This window comes from Aegilops tauschii, chromosome 5 (genome assembly GCF_002575655.3).
Source record: "Aegilops tauschii subsp. strangulata cultivar AL8/78 chromosome 5, Aet v6.0, whole genome shotgun sequence".
Classification (NCBI taxonomy): domain Eukaryota; kingdom Viridiplantae; phylum Streptophyta; class Magnoliopsida; order Poales; family Poaceae; genus Aegilops; species Aegilops tauschii.
This window is the reverse complement of record NC_053039.3, coordinates 219,290,298-219,306,486: the sequence shown is the minus strand read 5'-3', so window position 1 is coordinate 219,306,486 and position 16,189 is coordinate 219,290,298. Positions and strand designations below refer to the sequence as shown.

General features: G+C 45.3%; 1 protein-coding gene and 1 pseudogene across 1 annotated transcript; one reads left to right on the top strand and one right to left on the bottom strand.

Moving 5' to 3' along the window:
* The first annotated feature begins 2,525 nt into the window (after positions 1 to 2,525).
* On the top strand, positions 2,526 to 9,599 carry LOC109752004 (CBS domain-containing protein CBSCBSPB3). The gene is made up of 14 exons (XM_020310867.4): positions 2,526 to 2,859; positions 2,943 to 3,102; positions 3,869 to 4,001; positions 6,361 to 6,531; positions 7,098 to 7,176; positions 7,258 to 7,371; positions 7,460 to 7,526; positions 7,623 to 7,728; positions 7,817 to 7,875; positions 7,961 to 8,070; positions 8,151 to 8,278; positions 8,400 to 8,482; positions 8,788 to 8,877; positions 8,975 to 9,599. The coding sequence occupies exons 1-14, from the start codon at positions 2,711 to 2,713 to the stop codon at positions 9,152 to 9,154; spliced, it is 1,629 nt and encodes a 542-aa protein (XP_020166456.1). The 5' UTR covers positions 2,526 to 2,710; the 3' UTR covers positions 9,155 to 9,599.
* Positions 4,929 to 5,822, bottom strand: LOC141022227 (uncharacterized; annotated as a pseudogene).
* Positions 9,600 to 16,189: the final 6,590 nt, after the last annotated feature.

Sequence of the window (16,189 nt, the reverse complement as noted above, 5' to 3'; positions counted from 1 at the left end):
AAAGCTTGATGAGGACAAGAACTATAAAGGGTATTGTGGGGCGGGGGAGGGGGTGTCATCAATGATATTCCACTTTCAGGGAAAAATGAATACGCAACATGCTATAATTGAAATAAACTCGATGAAATATCTCCCAAAGTTTTGTCACAAATCATCAAAACCAGCTAGGGTACTATAAAGATGCAATTTCAGGCCCCGCGGACAAATTGAGCCTTAGACCAATGCAATGAATCCATATTTCCATGAGCAAAACAACACACTGCAACTAAAACACACACACACAAAACAACACACTGCAACTAAAACACACACACGCACACACACACACACACACACACACACACACACAAAACAACACACTGCAACTAAAACACACACACACGCACACACACAAAGTACTGAAGTAGAATTCGAATGGAGATATGAAATGAGGTCCTAAAAATTAATGTAGTGAGCTACAAGTATATAATGGTTACATAATTCTCACCAAGAATCACGTTACAATAGATACATTAGTTGGGTTTCGGATCACTTGGTTAGTCATATTTCGCTTCGATGTTCAATGTTTGGACTGTGTCCTTGTGTAAAAGGAAGACATAATGATGTACTAATAAATTAGTTCACACTCATCCAACACAACAGCATAACGACGACAAGCAGAGGCACTTTTATTTAGGATACAACCATGACACGATACTCCGCGGATGCCACTAGGTGATCCGTGTGGACAAGGACATATAGAGCCAAAAAATTCAACTTCCAGGACAGCTTTTAGATCCAAAGAAGTTCAAGCTGCAAATATATTCTCCGAGCAGCTGCTTCGCCAGCCCCCCGAGACTCTCAAGGCTTGTATGGTCTCCACTACCAGCTGGATGGACCAAACTATCGGTTGATGGGTCCTTTTGTGATGCGGATAGTACGATTGGAGCAGGAATGGTCTTGCGTGATGGTATGGGAGCCATTATTTTTCCAGGTTGTCGATCCTTGAGTTTGTGGGTGGATGCGCTGGAGGTGGAGCTCTCAGCCCGTAGGGAGGGGATCACGTTTGCCTTGCAATGGACTACGTTGCCGATTGTTGTGGAGACCGACTGTCTCGGGGCGAAGAATCTGATTTTTAAAGGGCACGCATGCTGTTCGAGATACACCATGATGGTTGATACTACCTCGAGATCCCTACAGGAGGGCAGAAAAGGTGAAGATCACACATATGAAGCGTGATCAAAATGTTGTGAGTCACTTTTTAGGTAATTTTTGTAGATGTGAGAAACACACTGCTTTGTGGATTTGATCGGGTTTTGGTGTTGTTCTAGTGGACTGCCCTTTGATTGAGTAATAAATGCACCCTATTCCCCCACACAAAGAAAATGTTGGACCATGGATAAAAGACATCTTGTAAGAAGGAAGAAGAGAAAAAAATGAAACCCTCCTCGACTTTTTTTTGAACTTGTGAAACCCTCTTCGACTTATAATCTCTACTCCTAATGAAGCAGTTGATAGTCTCGCTTCCAGTTTTTTTGTCCCACTTTCCATGTTTTTTTTGGTACCTCCTCTCACCTTCGCTGGTTTTTTTTCGTAGATTTTTTTTCGTCCCCTTCCCCACTTCATCGGTTTATTTTCGCGTCATCCTTTCACACAACGAAAGAAATCTGAACAGATCAGGACTTTCCATACTGGCGCAAATTATTTAGTAATGTAGAATCAATCACGAACAATCTCTAAAGATCAAATCTAAATTAATTAGCCTTACCTTAAATCACTCAATCACATTAATTAGAAAACAAATATTTGATTTTCAGAAAAATCGCTCAATCACATTAACCTTACCTTAACTCACGGATGATAATCAATCTCCAAACAAAAGAAACAATACATCGAGGGAGCAGTAAATAAACTCCCTTTCTTATGACATGTATATGATCTTCCCTTTCCTCTCCGTTGTCGAGCGTTCTTGATTCTCGAGGACGGCGCTGGCCGCGGCCGGTGAAGGGGGGCGAAGAAGGGTGACTTCCCTGGCCGTGGCCGTGGCCCTGGGAGTTGGTGTGGTGGAAGCGGCACTTGAAGGACCCGGCATGGGTGGCCGGCGTGTAGACGCACTTGGAAGCGGGCCCGTGGCCCGCGCCGGACGGCGCCGACGCCGACCCGGGCCACCTCCTCCGCGTATTCTTGGAGCTGTGGCTGGCCGATTTACATGAAATTAATTCCCTCAGTTGTGGTGGCAAATATAATACACCATAATCCATATTGTTATGCACTAGCGCGTGTGTGTATGTGTGTGAAATAGATGGATTATGGTCCCGTACCCAATAAGATGGATATGAGTGCGTGTTAGAGAGAGAGGGAGAGGGGGAGAGAGAGTGAGGAAGAGGGAGGGAGAGAGTGTGTGTGTGAGGATTTGATGGTAAAAAAGATCGCCAATGTCACTTGATATGTATGAGAAAATTAATATTGAACTCTTAAAGTTAATGTGGCCCCGTTGCAACGCACGAGCGCTAAGTCAAAAGTCCACTTCGAAAAATAATGTCATCACCGGTTCACCAAATAATTTAATACCAGAAGGACTGAAGCAGAAATACCCACACGCTATCGAAGGGAAGGCGAGGAGGAGGGCAGCAGAAAGCCAGAAACACCATTCAATCTGCTATTGTTCCCACCTCGCCGGCCGCCGCCGCCGCCACCCTAACTGTGCCGAGCTCTCGCCAGAATCACATACATGAGCTCCACGGCTGCTGCGGCGCCACCAGCCAGGCGCACGCGCAGCCGGCCGCCGTCTGCCTCGTCCCGCAGGTCTGATGACCCCTCCTCCGCCGCCAACGGAAATGGGAAGACCTCCCCGAAGCTCGCTTCTCCCAAACATCTTCCGTAAGAGCCTCGATGCTTTCACCCCTTTTCGTATTGGGACCGCGAAAGATTGGATTCTCTGACTGAGGTTAGGCTCTGGTAAGGGGGGAGAGGACGGTGAAGAAGCTAAGGCTGTCCAAGGCGCTGACGATACCTGAGGGCACGACGGTCTACGACGCGTCCCGGCGGATGGCGGCGAGGCGGGTCGACGCGGTGCTGCTCACCGATGCCCAAGGCCTCCTATCTGGCATAGTCACCGATAAGGTGAACTACTTTTCTTACTTTCAGTGGAATATGTTGTGTGCTTTCATAGTAGCTGTGAAAAAATATGATGATTTGAAGCTACGAGGAATCTAGGATAGTTTCTCTTCCCACTTCTCTTTTGAGAAAAAATGATGTGTGGATTGGATTCTTTGGTTTGGACCTTAGCAAGTGGCCTTTTCTGTTAAGACGAGAGTTCTCTGGAGTTTTGCTACCCGAAGTTTGCTTGGTTGGTTTCCCTTAGTGCGAGACAATTTTTGTGACCATTGAATTTGTACAGATATTGGTGTGTTGTGTGATTAGGTGTTGATCGATGGGGAAAAGAGTGAACTATGCTGAAGAAAATGTGTCACCTTCCAACTAGACAGCCCAAAGTTCTTTTTTCTCTGTTTTAGGGCTTTTGATCAAGCCAAATTTTGACAATTGCTAGTCGCTCGTTGGAAGTTTGGCTTACTGCTTTAGGCTTTCTTTTGCCCTTTCTTATCCTTTTTTCATTATGCTGTAAAGTGGAAACTGACGTCCCTGTACTTGTTTAGTAGTGGTTTCTTGCTAAAAGAAACAAATTTGGTAAAGGCAAGACAAAGATTTTCTGTGCTTGTTTTTTTTTGCTAGTTCTGCTTTGTACTGTACTTTTTAGTAAAATGAAGTACACCATAGTAAGTTATGAATATTTAATAACACTAGTATTATCCCAAGTGGTACATGGTCTACTTTTACTGCTTTCAAGCTGAAGGCAATTTTTTTCCTTGGGATTTAAATTTTGCTGTAGGATATATCCACACGAGTGATTGCAGAGGGGCTGCGGGTGGAGCAAACCATCATGTCCAAGATCATGACACGGAATCCTACTTATGTGACTGCTGACTCACTTGCAATTGAGGCATTGCAAAAGATGGTTCAAGGTATATTTAGTTAATACTGTCATTCCCATTATTCTGCCACTTCGCTAAAAATTGAAGGATTTTTTTGGCAGCGAAGTAAGTGAACTAAACTCCTATACTTGTAATTTTCACCGAACAATTGCACTATGTTTTTTGATATATCACTTTGAGTAATTTTCAGTTTTTCACCAACATTTCGTGCAAGATAAAAAATAAAAATTCACCATCATGACTCTTTCCTGAGTATCATACTCAATTATAATTAATTCAAGCGATTCGGTTGAACTAATTGAGAACACCTAACTGTGAAAACTGCCATGTGTGAATAAATGGTTTCACTGAAACTTTGATACAAGACTTACTTAATTGCAACAACTGATAAGTAGAGAGTACTTAATGGAACATTGAAGAAAATCCACTTATGTGCATTGTAAATTGCTGATGCTATTATTAGCTAGTGAGCCTCTCTGCATGAGCATGCTTAACTATTAATTGACTTCTCCCCCCGTTCCAAACTAATTGAAGTACTAAGCCAAACTTTTCAACTTTGACCAAGTCTTTAGAAAATTTTATCAATATCGAAAACACCAAATTAGTTTTGTTAGATACACCATGAATATATTTTCATGCTATATATATATATATATATATATATATATATTTGATGTTATATATATATTAGCATATTTTCCCGTAGACTTTTTTTTCGAGAAAACGCAAGAGGAATGCATACACACACACACACATACACGACCGTCTTCACCAAGCTACTACAACTAGGTAAGGAGGTGCCCTCAACTACAGACACGCAACGACATTAGGCCTCGCCCAGCAGGGCAGCGTCACCGCCATTGCCAGACACCTCCAGGGACGATTGCAGCTCCAGGACTGCCCAGGCCAACGTACCTCGCACCCATGTGCCTAGAGAGTCGGCGGGTGAAGGGCAGGGCCCAACAGGAACTGGCGTAGCATTCGTTGGGGAAGCGCGGGCGCTGGCATACGTTGCGACCTGCTCCCTGTGTAGCAGTCTACGCCAGAGCGATGCATCACCAGCCTCCATCTGCCGCATCAAGTACTCCACTTGCAGACAAAGCAACGCCTTCAAGAGGGGAACGGCGCTGAGACGCCGCCGCTGCCCGGTCCGGGAGGCCGGACCTGGGATTTCTCCCGGTGCTCGAGGAGGAGATCTGGTCAGGGTCATGCCAACGCCTCCAAGGAGGTGACGGCACCCTCGGGCGTCGCCGTTGACAGCGCAGGCCGTTACCGCACGGGGATTTCGCCCCGACCCATGAGCAAAGACCTCAGATGCAGTGGCAGACCGGACCTGGCGAAGAACGTCGGAGAAGACCAGCACACATGGAGGGGTGCCTAGGAATGTTGTCGTCACAGGAGGGGCACCGGCCAGCGCAGCGCCAGCAGGCCGGCCAACGCCGGGAGCGCGACGAGCAGGTGACAGCAGCAACCTGCACCGCGCCGCCGCTACGCTGGCCCGCAGCTTCCGCCACCAGGAACCGCCGGGGCACAGCAAAGCAGCAACCGTCAAGGACCGCCGCGCGTGCTCACCCACCCAGCGGCTACCACTGGCGGCGGCCGGGAGGGGTGGAAGGAGGGGGAAGGGTGGGTCGGGGCAGAAAGATTGTCGCGGGCCAGGGCGGGCTCGCGCGGCCCAGATCTGGGCGCCCTCATCTCTGCCGCTCGCATCAATGGCCGGCCGCCGCCTCAGCAGCGCCACCGTGTGCACGTTCCACACCATCTCGACCTCCCACGAGTGCAGACGACCGTCTGCCTCGCCACCGCGCGCTCCCGCCGCTCCAGCGCACCAAGCAGCAGCGCGCGAGCAGCTCACGGAATGAGGGCCCCGCCGCCGCCGTCCACCGGCGACGGCGAGGGGAGGGAGGGGAGGAGGGCAGCTTAGGGTGGCGACTAGGGTTTTGCCACCCGAGTCGCCCCTGGGAGCGACGCGGGGGCCGGGGGGGGGGGGGGGGGGTCGTGTGTAGACTTGGTCAAACTTAAAGAAGTTAGTACACATTTGGAATAGAGGGAGTACATCCTGAAGTTCTAGTGTAACTTGTGATTTTTGATATTTTCAGAACTATTACAATCTTTAGATGAAATATGATGTTTGATTTCATATCACGCGATCATTGATGAGCCACTTCCATTCCAACTTCAAGTTGCCCTTATCTGCATGTGTAATAAAAACATGGCTTTATTTTTCTTTGCCATGTTGCTGAGTTGCTGTCGTCATGACCCTAGTAGAATACTAACATACATATGTGGGGGCTTGGTGTTTTCTTGTTCTTGCAGAGAGACCTTGTTTAGATTGACGCTTCCTTTCTTCACTAATATTATCTTTTCCATATGTTCTTTCATCTTTTAGGTAAATTTAGACACCTCCCAGTTGTGGAAAATGGTGAGGTTATGGCTATGCTAGACATTGCAAAATGCCTTTATGATGCTATAGCAAGATTGGAAAAGGCAGCTGAACAAGGGAGTGCTATAGCAGCTGCAGTAGAGGGGGTTGAGCGTCAACTGGGAGGCAACTTTACAGGTCTTGCAATGCAAATATTATCATTGAATTCACTCTCTTTGACCCCTGAAGTAGTACCCTGATGCGTAAAATAAATGGTCTATTTTATGAGTAATAAGCATGATATGTTTACCTTTCTGAAGCAAAATAAAATGAACATTCATACCATACTGACTTATCAAGTGTATCATGTTGTATTGAACTGTTATATGTGTCTGTTTTTCTTTAGCATGTTGCTACTTGTCGTCACACCTGCATCCCCTGGGTGCTTCAGGCGGACTTCAAGTGGCCTGGGGCCGTTTATGCGTTTGGGTTCAGTGTGTGGGCAAGGCCCAGCCGTGGGAGCGTGTGTTATTTAAGTCTGGTGTAACCTGAAACAGGGCATGGGAGTTGACGCTGGTACTCTGAATCTCACCACCTGCTCCTGTTCTCTCACCTTCTTCCTTTTCCTCACCTACTCCCTGACGTGTGATCTCGATTCCCTATGATTGGGTCGTCACACTTGTTTGTCCTTAAGAACTAGTATATTTTTTGGTGTAGTTCTGTCTTACCAATCAATTTAAGGTCTTAACTGTTTTTGCATACAGCTCCTTATGCTTTCATAGAAACTCTAAGAGAGCGGATGTTCAAACCTTCTCTGTCAACCATTGTCACGGAGGGCACAAAGTATGTTATTTATCTGCTCTGACAATTTCCTTTCGACTGCAAGTAAGATGTTCGGATAGTGAGTGTGATGTAAACTTTCAGGGTAGCAATTGTTTCCCCTTCAGATCCTGTGTATGTGGCGACACAGAAAATGCGTGAGTTTCGAGTTAATTCAGTGATTGTCACTACAGGGAACACAGTGCAGGGGATCTTTACGTAAGCATTCTGTAGTAGCATCACACTATTGTTTTTATTTATTTATTTTTCTTTCCAGTTATTGATAGATATTGATTCTCAAATGCAGCTCAAAAGATGTTCTTATGCGTGTTGTGTCACAGAATCTTTCCCCAGAATTGACCTTAGTAGAAAAGGTTTCTGCGTCTGCGCGACACTTGTCTTTCTTCAAATTGCATCTCATTTTGTATAATTACTTATAACTCTCTGTATTGGTTGTGAATTTTATAAAGGTGATGACTGCAAACCCTGATTGTGCTACGTTAGACACGACAATTCTTGATGCGCTACATATAATGCATGATGGCAAATTCTTGCACATTCCTGTTCTGGACAGAGGTATGACCCAATTCTTATCTCAAGCCTGTGAAGTGAATAGCTCTTGAGTTCCTGATGCTTCATCTGGTACATGCATTTTTTTTAACAGAGGGCCAAATTGCTGCTTGCCTCGATGTCCTGCAACTTACCCATGCAGCCATTCAATTGGTGATCCCTTACTCCTTCCAGCCCTTCTCTTAAGCTCTGCTAAAGTTTCCTATCCTAATTTTGTCAATGTACTATTTATTTTTAGGTTGAAGGGGGCAATGGGACTGCTAATGACATGGCAAACTCAGTAATGCAGAGGTTCTGGGACTCTGCGCTTGCTTTAGAACCTCCAGATGACGAACTTGATAGCCGTAGGTTCGTCCATGTTCATTTGTGGATTTTTGTATATATACTTTTGGGTTTTCCCTAATACAGTGCTCTCATACATTGCTCAGCGAAGCATCCTTACTTATGGCGTCAGAAGCCGGGGATGGGCGGAGTAGTATATATCCCCCTATCATTGGTAATTCGTTTCCCTTTAAGCTTCAAGACCGGAAGGGACGCGTGCATAGATTCACCTGTGGTAAGTGCTCACTTGATAGGTTGCACAAATATGTTGAACCTTGTTGCATTCTCCAGATATAACCTGGATCTTTATTTGTATGTTATCTTCCAAAAATTAAACTTGTATGTTGTTGGTACAGGCTCAGAGAGCTTAAACGAGCTTGTGTCCTCTGTAAGGCAAAGATTGAGTATTATTGATGAAAAGGACATCATTCAAATCTTGGTAAGATTAAGTAATTTGGCATGAAAGCATTCAAATGTTTCAGTAGGCATGCAGAAGACAGATTAGGTGTCTGAGTCTAGTAAAGGTCAAGCTTTCCCTCTGCGAGTGCTGAAATCACCGCCTTTATATACATAAAGATGAAAGCGTTTCTTATATGCATATACGTTACACCATTGGCTGTTCCTCATTGGGCATACTACATATGGATTGCAAGAGTCTTCTGTCATCATTCATCAACTCCCACATGATGGTAAAATATTTGCCTGGACTGCCGAGCTTAATTTTAATCGTGATTTGGAATTTAGTACGAAGATGATGAGGGTGACCGGGTGCTGCTGACAACGGATACTGATCTTGCTGGCGCCGTGCTCCATGCCAAATCATCCGGTTTGAAGGTATTCTGTATTTTTGTATGTTGCGATATTGCGAGTTGCATGACTCCTCAACTATTAGCTGTTTGATTTCTCATGAAAGTGAAAATTCCACCGTCAGGTTCTCAAGTTGCATATCGTGGACGAGTCTAATCCAAACACAGAGGTGGTAAAACCATTACAGGAGCTAGCACCTCGCAGCAGGAATGGTGCGTCTTCTGTTAAAATCGGGCTCATGGCTGGTGCAGTTGCTCTCAGTGGCGCGGCAGTCATGGTGTACTTGAAACGATCCAGGGTGTGATTACCAGATGAATCAATAATTTCCTAAACCCGCGTCTCAACAGCTGACATCCATCCACTTTAGAATCTATTGTTATCTTGGTATCATTGCATACTAAGAAAAGAAAGAATGAGGCACATGAGGTCACATGTTTCCAGTCTGTCAGGTAATTGAAAAGTCGAACAGCAGGCGGTAGGAGCTGCCTAATATTTGTCCCTCCACATTTTGCACAAACATCAGTGATTTCATGGCTACAATGAAACGTATAAACATAAGCGTTTATGCTAGTTCATACTTTTGCACTTTTTTGTAGATAAACAGAGGATGTAAAATGATTTTGGAGCATAACATTAAGTGGACTATTCTCTGCCAGTGTCCTACAAAAATCAAATGTAAACAATTGGGTAATGCACACTGTCAAACATACTACTCAGGCTGACAAATAATGCCCATTATTATTTGATCCTGTGCCCTCTCAAGATCTTATCTGCCCAGTAGAGTAGGTGGGCCCTAGTTATATCCCTTTGTATATGTGATGGATTGATAATGAAGTCATGATTAGTAAAAAAGGATTGGGTTGGTGTGTGGATCAAGTTATGGTTGCTGGCTGCACATGTTAGTGGTTACCTATCCCTTTTGTTGAGGTGGTTGGTAGTTTCTTAACCTCCCTAGGTGGCTTTGAGTGGAATGGAGCGATCTAGTGCTCCTCTTCCAACTATCGCAAACTTGCTTTTGTAGCTTGAAAGACAGTGTTTGGATTAGGCAATGATATCCAACCTTTAAGATCAGATACAACTTTACAGCCATGTGTATATCTGTCTGCCCTTCTGTACTAGTGGCACACATTTATTTATTTGTATCAACTGGGGTTAGATACTAAAATGCATAATTTGCTTATACTTAGGTGGTGTCCACAATTTGTCATGACTTGGCTAAGAGAGTTAGGATAGTATTTTTTTTGCGGGAGTATAGTATTTGGTTAAGTACCGTAAGTTTGGCTTTAAAAATACTAAGTTTGTCTTGCAGGGTCTGTTTAGAGGCTACCACGAAATGTATATTGTTGTCTTTGTCATCATGCACACCGTCACCGCTGCTGCCACCAGAAACTACACTAGTAGTAGTGCTTGTCCAGCTAGACCCTAAGCTAGAGTACCATATAGTTTCCCCCTGCCAACAAACCCAAAACCCTATGCCATGTTATCTAAGAGCCACCATCAGAGCCTCCTAATTGAAGCCACCCATGTCCATGACGGAGCTGTAGAGGGAAGGTTGTACGTCGACATGCTTGATCTCCTTGATGGCGGTTGCCACCTCCTTAACAGTCTCAATCATGCTGCTAAAGACGCTTAACTCGTCCATCAAATCGCTCCTCTTCCTCTTACTTCCAACAAGATAGTGATCGGCTTGTCAAGACCATCAAGGATGATGGTCTCCGATTCGTCTGGATACTCAGGCTAGGCAAATTGAGTAGTTTTGAATGGGAGTGTTGAGGAACTCAATGTCTTTGGGGTGGTCCTAAGAAAGGAACACATTGTTGTTAGTATTGATTGACATGTTAGATAAGCTAAACAAGTGGCACATGAGCTAACCATGGTGTGGCCATGCTAGTGCTCTGTCTCCAACAGAATCATGAAGGTGTCCTGATCCCATTGTGCACCGCTAAGGTCTCTGAACCTGAACACTTTAATTCATCTTGCTCTCCACTTTCCGAGGTGGTCGTAGACCTGGATTGAGGTGACCTCTTGGCCACAGAACTTGAAGACCTTCGCAACAGAGTTCAAGTGCACCTCCCGAAGCCCTCGTCAGTCCTCACCCAACTGGATATGATCTCACACATCTTGTTAAGCACGAAGGTGGACATGTAAGGCTATCATTTTATCGAGTTTCCTTTTCCAAACATCTTTGCCTTTCGAGTCTTGATGGTTGCTTGATGTGTTGCAATAGCAGGCATCACCACCACAAATGATGGCTGCCTAACAGGACCCTCAAACACTTCTAAGTCTGGAGGCATCTAGACAAAGGCTGGGAGTCCTCAACATAGGACGACATGAACTGGTTGTCGGACAAGACAATCAACTGACTAAAATCTTCGGTGCTCAAATACTACAATCGTTAGCGTCATGACTAGTTCAATACATACACATGACAAAATGAAAGACAAAACATACTACACATGTAGCCCCAATCATGAAGTTCACACACCACATATAGACTAATATTCAAGCTCAAAGAAAACCATTAAGTTCAACACACTATCACACCAACATATCAACCATAGTTGCATATACTAGCATACTACATATGCTCTGATCATCAAGCTAGTACCACATCTACCATAGTAACATTGAAACTGATATGGAAAAGAACATGAACATTATCAAAGCCTACAAGCAAAACCTAGCATGCTAGCAATCCATCACCACTACCATTTGATATACCACAACATCACATGCTCATAGATCTACAATCTACCATGTTACCACATGCTCATAGGTCTACTCCTACCACATGCTGACATATCTAAGCCCCAATTAGTAGGGAGGGAGTGATCGAACTTACAACCATCGCTGCAGCTAGGTGGTGGAGCGGAACAAGTCAGAGAAGAGATGTAGAACGGTTGTCACCGCCATCTACCGTCGACCAGAGGAGATTCATCGCTTACCTGCTTGTCAGTGTTGAATTCACCTAAGACAGAGAGCTTGAGGGGAAGGGGGCTGGGCGAGGAAATGATGGTTGCGGTTTCAGCGGTGAGCCAAAGAGAGCTAAATAGGGCGACTGATTCGGCGAGAGGTTACCCAGTTCCTCCCACCGCTTTTTCAAGAACACATGCAAGCTCACGCCATCTTGCAGCTCGCATGAGGTCGGTGCCGCGTGCCCCTCCACTGCACGCCGCGAGGCTGGCTGAGGGGAAATGGTTGTTTCAGTTGTTCCTAGCAAGCCTAGCTAAGAGGTTCGCACTATGCAAGCTAAACAGTACACATAGACATCCAAACAAATGAAGATTGGATCGCGGGAACCGACTCCTCTAACTTAGCTCATGTGAAGTTAGAGCCTAACTTAGCTATGTTTCAATTGTTGGATCTAGAATAAATGACCGGGATCTAGCGCTACAGTTCTTGAATAGTGTCAATTGTTGCATGTAAAACAACAATATTTTTAACTATAGTGTTCATCCAAACAGTATGCTGTAGGTCTGTGAACAATTCTGAATCCTGGCCATCTATTTTTCATCCAACAGTTCCGATAGACAAAGTTAGGGTACTGTGTCCCTAACTTAGCAGAAGCTAAGTTAGAGGAGCCGGTTCCCACCACAGAGACCTGATTTAGTGGTGCGGGCTACCAAACTCGCCATTAGGCCAACTGCAATGCGCCGAGGCAATTAAACGCGGTATTTGTCTGCTTTTTTGTTGGTTTGGTTCGGTTGTAGGGGCAGCGTCCGCCCTTTGTCGTGCATTTCTGGGAAGTGCGTCCAACGGGCCGACCCATTTGGTCCACCTCACTAGTTTTTTTTTGCGAATTTCTCTCTATTTGACATTTGATACATATAAATCAAATAAAACAATAAAAATAAAACATTGGACATGATTAAACAAACAAGTCACATAGTTTTTATAACACAATAAATAAAAATCTCATAGTTTACAACCAAATGAATTTGAAATTGTAGCAAATACATTGAAAAAAGGAGCGGGTACATCTATTGGTTTCCTATGTGAGTCCATATATACTCAACCCAATCATTTTGAAGTTGAATGTGAGTTGTCGAATCACGCAATTGTTGATGAAATTGGGTGAGCCGTGCAAACATTGCTTCTCCATACTCAGGCTCAACGTGTTCACCCTAGTAGTCCCTCCCTTGGTCAAAGAGGTTGTCATCACGCTCATCCTCTACGATCATGTTGTGCATGATCACTCAATCAATCATCACCTCCAACATCCTCTGAGTGCTCCATATTCTAGCAGGGTGCCGAACAATGGCCCATTGAGATTGGAGCACACCAAAAGCACGCTCCACATCCTTCCTAGCACTCCCTTGTTCTTGGGAAAACCTAGCCCTCTTCTCTCCTACGGGATCGGAGTTTGTCTTGAAAATCGCAGACCACTGAGGATAGATACCTGCAGCTAGGTAGTATCCCTTATTGTATTGGTGGCCATTGATCTCAAAGTTGACCTCTGGGGGCTTTCCTTTTGATAGCCTCGCGAACTCCCGAGAGCACTAAAGCACGTTGATAGCATTGTGGGAACCTGCCATGCCGAAAAAGAGTGCCAAATCTAAAGATCTTGTGATACCATAGCTTCAAGTATGACCGTGCAAGCTTTAACATGTCCCTTATATTGCCCCGACCCAGTAAATGAACAGTTTTTCCACTTCTAGTGCATAAAATCTATGCTTCAAAGCATTCCCAGAAAGCCTCTCGATTCATTGACCGCTAACAGTCGGGCTGTATCCGGATCATTTGGTTCTCTCAAGTACTCTGGGCCAAACACTGAAGCCACAGCTTTGCAGAACTTGCGCAATGCCTCAAGTCATGTGGACTCACTCATGCATACATACTCATCCACAAGGTCACTGGGAATTTTGCATGCAAGCATCCAAACAATTGTAGTACATTTCTGATAAGAGGAGAAGCTAACTTTTATTAGGGCATAAGGCTTGCATTTGAAGTAATCATCATACCCCATCACTCCCCCCCGAATACAGATGAATACATGTCTCATCATCCGGAAGTGTCATCGGAAAAGCTTGGCAGAGAATAGTGGGTCATTGAGCTCGAAATAATCAATGTAGAGTAGGTAACAACCGCTTTATCTGTTACGATTCAACACAGAGCATGGCCCGGGATCGATCCCCTAAACGATGGTCGCTATCTAGAAATGTGCTCATTGACGATGAAAGTAGCAACCTCAACATCCTTGAAAGTGCAACTAATCCTCGGGTGGTTTGGTAATTAATAGCAACATAACATCATTGAAGTTATGCCTATTCAAAGAATATTTCAAGAAAGTTCAATATAGGTATGGCAATGGGATGCGAAAGTGGACCCCTCAAAATGCAAAGGACATGTGTCGACAAAGCTTCAAGACTCTACAATTTTGGTTTAGTGATCCAAGATCACATTAAGTCCATAGGAAAGCCAATACTACTGAAAGGGGATGAGGTTTTAATCATGTTCTAACTGCTCAAGTGCTTGATGATATTGCTCCAAAACCCTCAGTTACACTCTCACATTCATCTATGTCCAAAACCCTAAAGTCAATCTCTGTCCCACCTATATACGTCCAGCCGGACTCACCGAGATACACTTGACATAGTCACTACCTAAACCCTAGAATCTCGGTCTCACCGAGTTGGCCCTTCGGTCCCATCGATGAGCACTTGCCAACCTTTGGTTACCAATTGCATTCATCTCGGAATTTCCAAATGGTTTCAACCGGTCACATTGAAGTGTGTAAAGTGCTTAGGTTAGCTTAGCTCGGTCCCACCGAGAGGTTTCATCCGGTCTCACCGAAAAGCCTAAATTTCAAATCTTTTGTATTGTTCGGTCTCACCGAGTGTTTTCACCTGGTCTCACTGAGTAGTGCATAAAGGTGTAATGGTTGGATTTTTTGTGCTGCTTATATACCCCACCCGTTCCACCAACTCACAGAGCAACCATTTTCGAAGCTACCACTTCCCATATCCATTTTCTGAGAGAGAACAACCTACACTTGTGTTGAGATCAAGAGGATTCCACTCCAAACTTTGATTCTTGATCTCTATCCTCCCAAGTTGCTTTCTGCCCAAACCCCTCTCCTGCCATATATTCAAAATCTGCGAGAGAGGGTTTGAGTGTTGAGGAGACTATATTTTGAAGCATAAGAGCAAAGGGTTCATCATCGACAACAACATCTATTACCTTTTGGAGAGTGGTGTCTCCTAGATTGGTTAGATGTCACTTGGGAGCCTCCAAGCTTGTGGCGTTGAACCCAACGAGTTTGTAAGGGCAAGGAGATCACCTACTTCATGAAGATCTACCCCGAGTGAGCCTAGTACTTAGTGGGCGTAAGCTGTGATGGCATAGACAAGTTTGTTTCTTCGTGGACCCTTCGTGGGTGGAGCCCTCCATGGACTCAGGCAACCGTTACCCTCCGTGGGATGAAGCCTCCATCAACGTGGACAGACGATAGCACCACCTATCAGAACCATGCCAAAAGTCATCATGTATTCACTGCGTTTGATTATCTCTGAACCCTTCCTCTACTTTCATGTGCAAAGTCTTTACTTTCCGCTACCACTATATTGGACTTGCATGTGTAGGGTGCTAGTAGACTTGCTAGAATTGCTAAAATCTTCCAAGAACTAAAATTGAGAAAGGCTAGGTTTTTATTGGTCAAGTAGTCTAATCACCCCCTCTAGGCTTACTTTCGATCCTACAATCCTCATCCTTGGACGATGATGTTAAAAAAACTTATCCGGCCTATCTACCATGATCCTTCGGAGTGATGATTCCATTCCTCACTGGACGGAGGCGGGCGTCGACGAGCCTCGGCCATACCAGACAAACAGATGAACACCTTGTGGGCAGCGACAGAGGCAGGTGTGGACAAGTCGCCCTGTCCTTGACCCGACAACGGATACGGAGGCAGTAGAGTGGTCAAACCACGCGTCCTCCGATGGTGACCCAAAGGTTCAGTGGTATGACAAGGGCTGCTAGCGCCACTGTGTAGGCTGACCTGGTACTACTCCATCGGCGGCAAGAAGCGGCCACAACGACACCAAAGTGGGCAGTGGTGGGGGCATTAGTTGATGCGGCAACGGGGTTTGGGGCATTAGTTGATGCGGCAACGAGGGTTGGGGCGATGGCGTAGTGGCCGATAGTCGGGTGGCAGCGATGGTGAAGAAGCCGGGTGTGTTAGTTGGGAAGAATAGCATGTTTGCCACCAAAGGGTGGGCCAGGAGAGGACGCCTTGTGCGTCAGTGTGTCCTGGAGGACACAAAAGAGAAAACGGGCATCCGTCCGTCTGTGTCGATGTATTGGGCCACCTTTTTTGTCGCACACGGGCCCGAACGAACAT

Coding starts and splice junctions, on each gene's coding strand:
- LOC109752004 (XM_020310867.4), top strand. CDS start 2,711: ATGAGCTCCACGGCTGCTGCGGCGCCACCAGCCAGGCGCACGCGCAGC. Junction 8,071..8,150: donor GACGAACTTGATAGCCGTAG/GTTCGTCCATGT, acceptor TACATTGCTCAG/CGAAGCATCCTTACTTATGG. Junction 8,483..8,787: donor AGGACATCATTCAAATCTTG/GTAAGATTAAGT, acceptor TTTGGAATTTAG/TACGAAGATGATGAGGGTGA.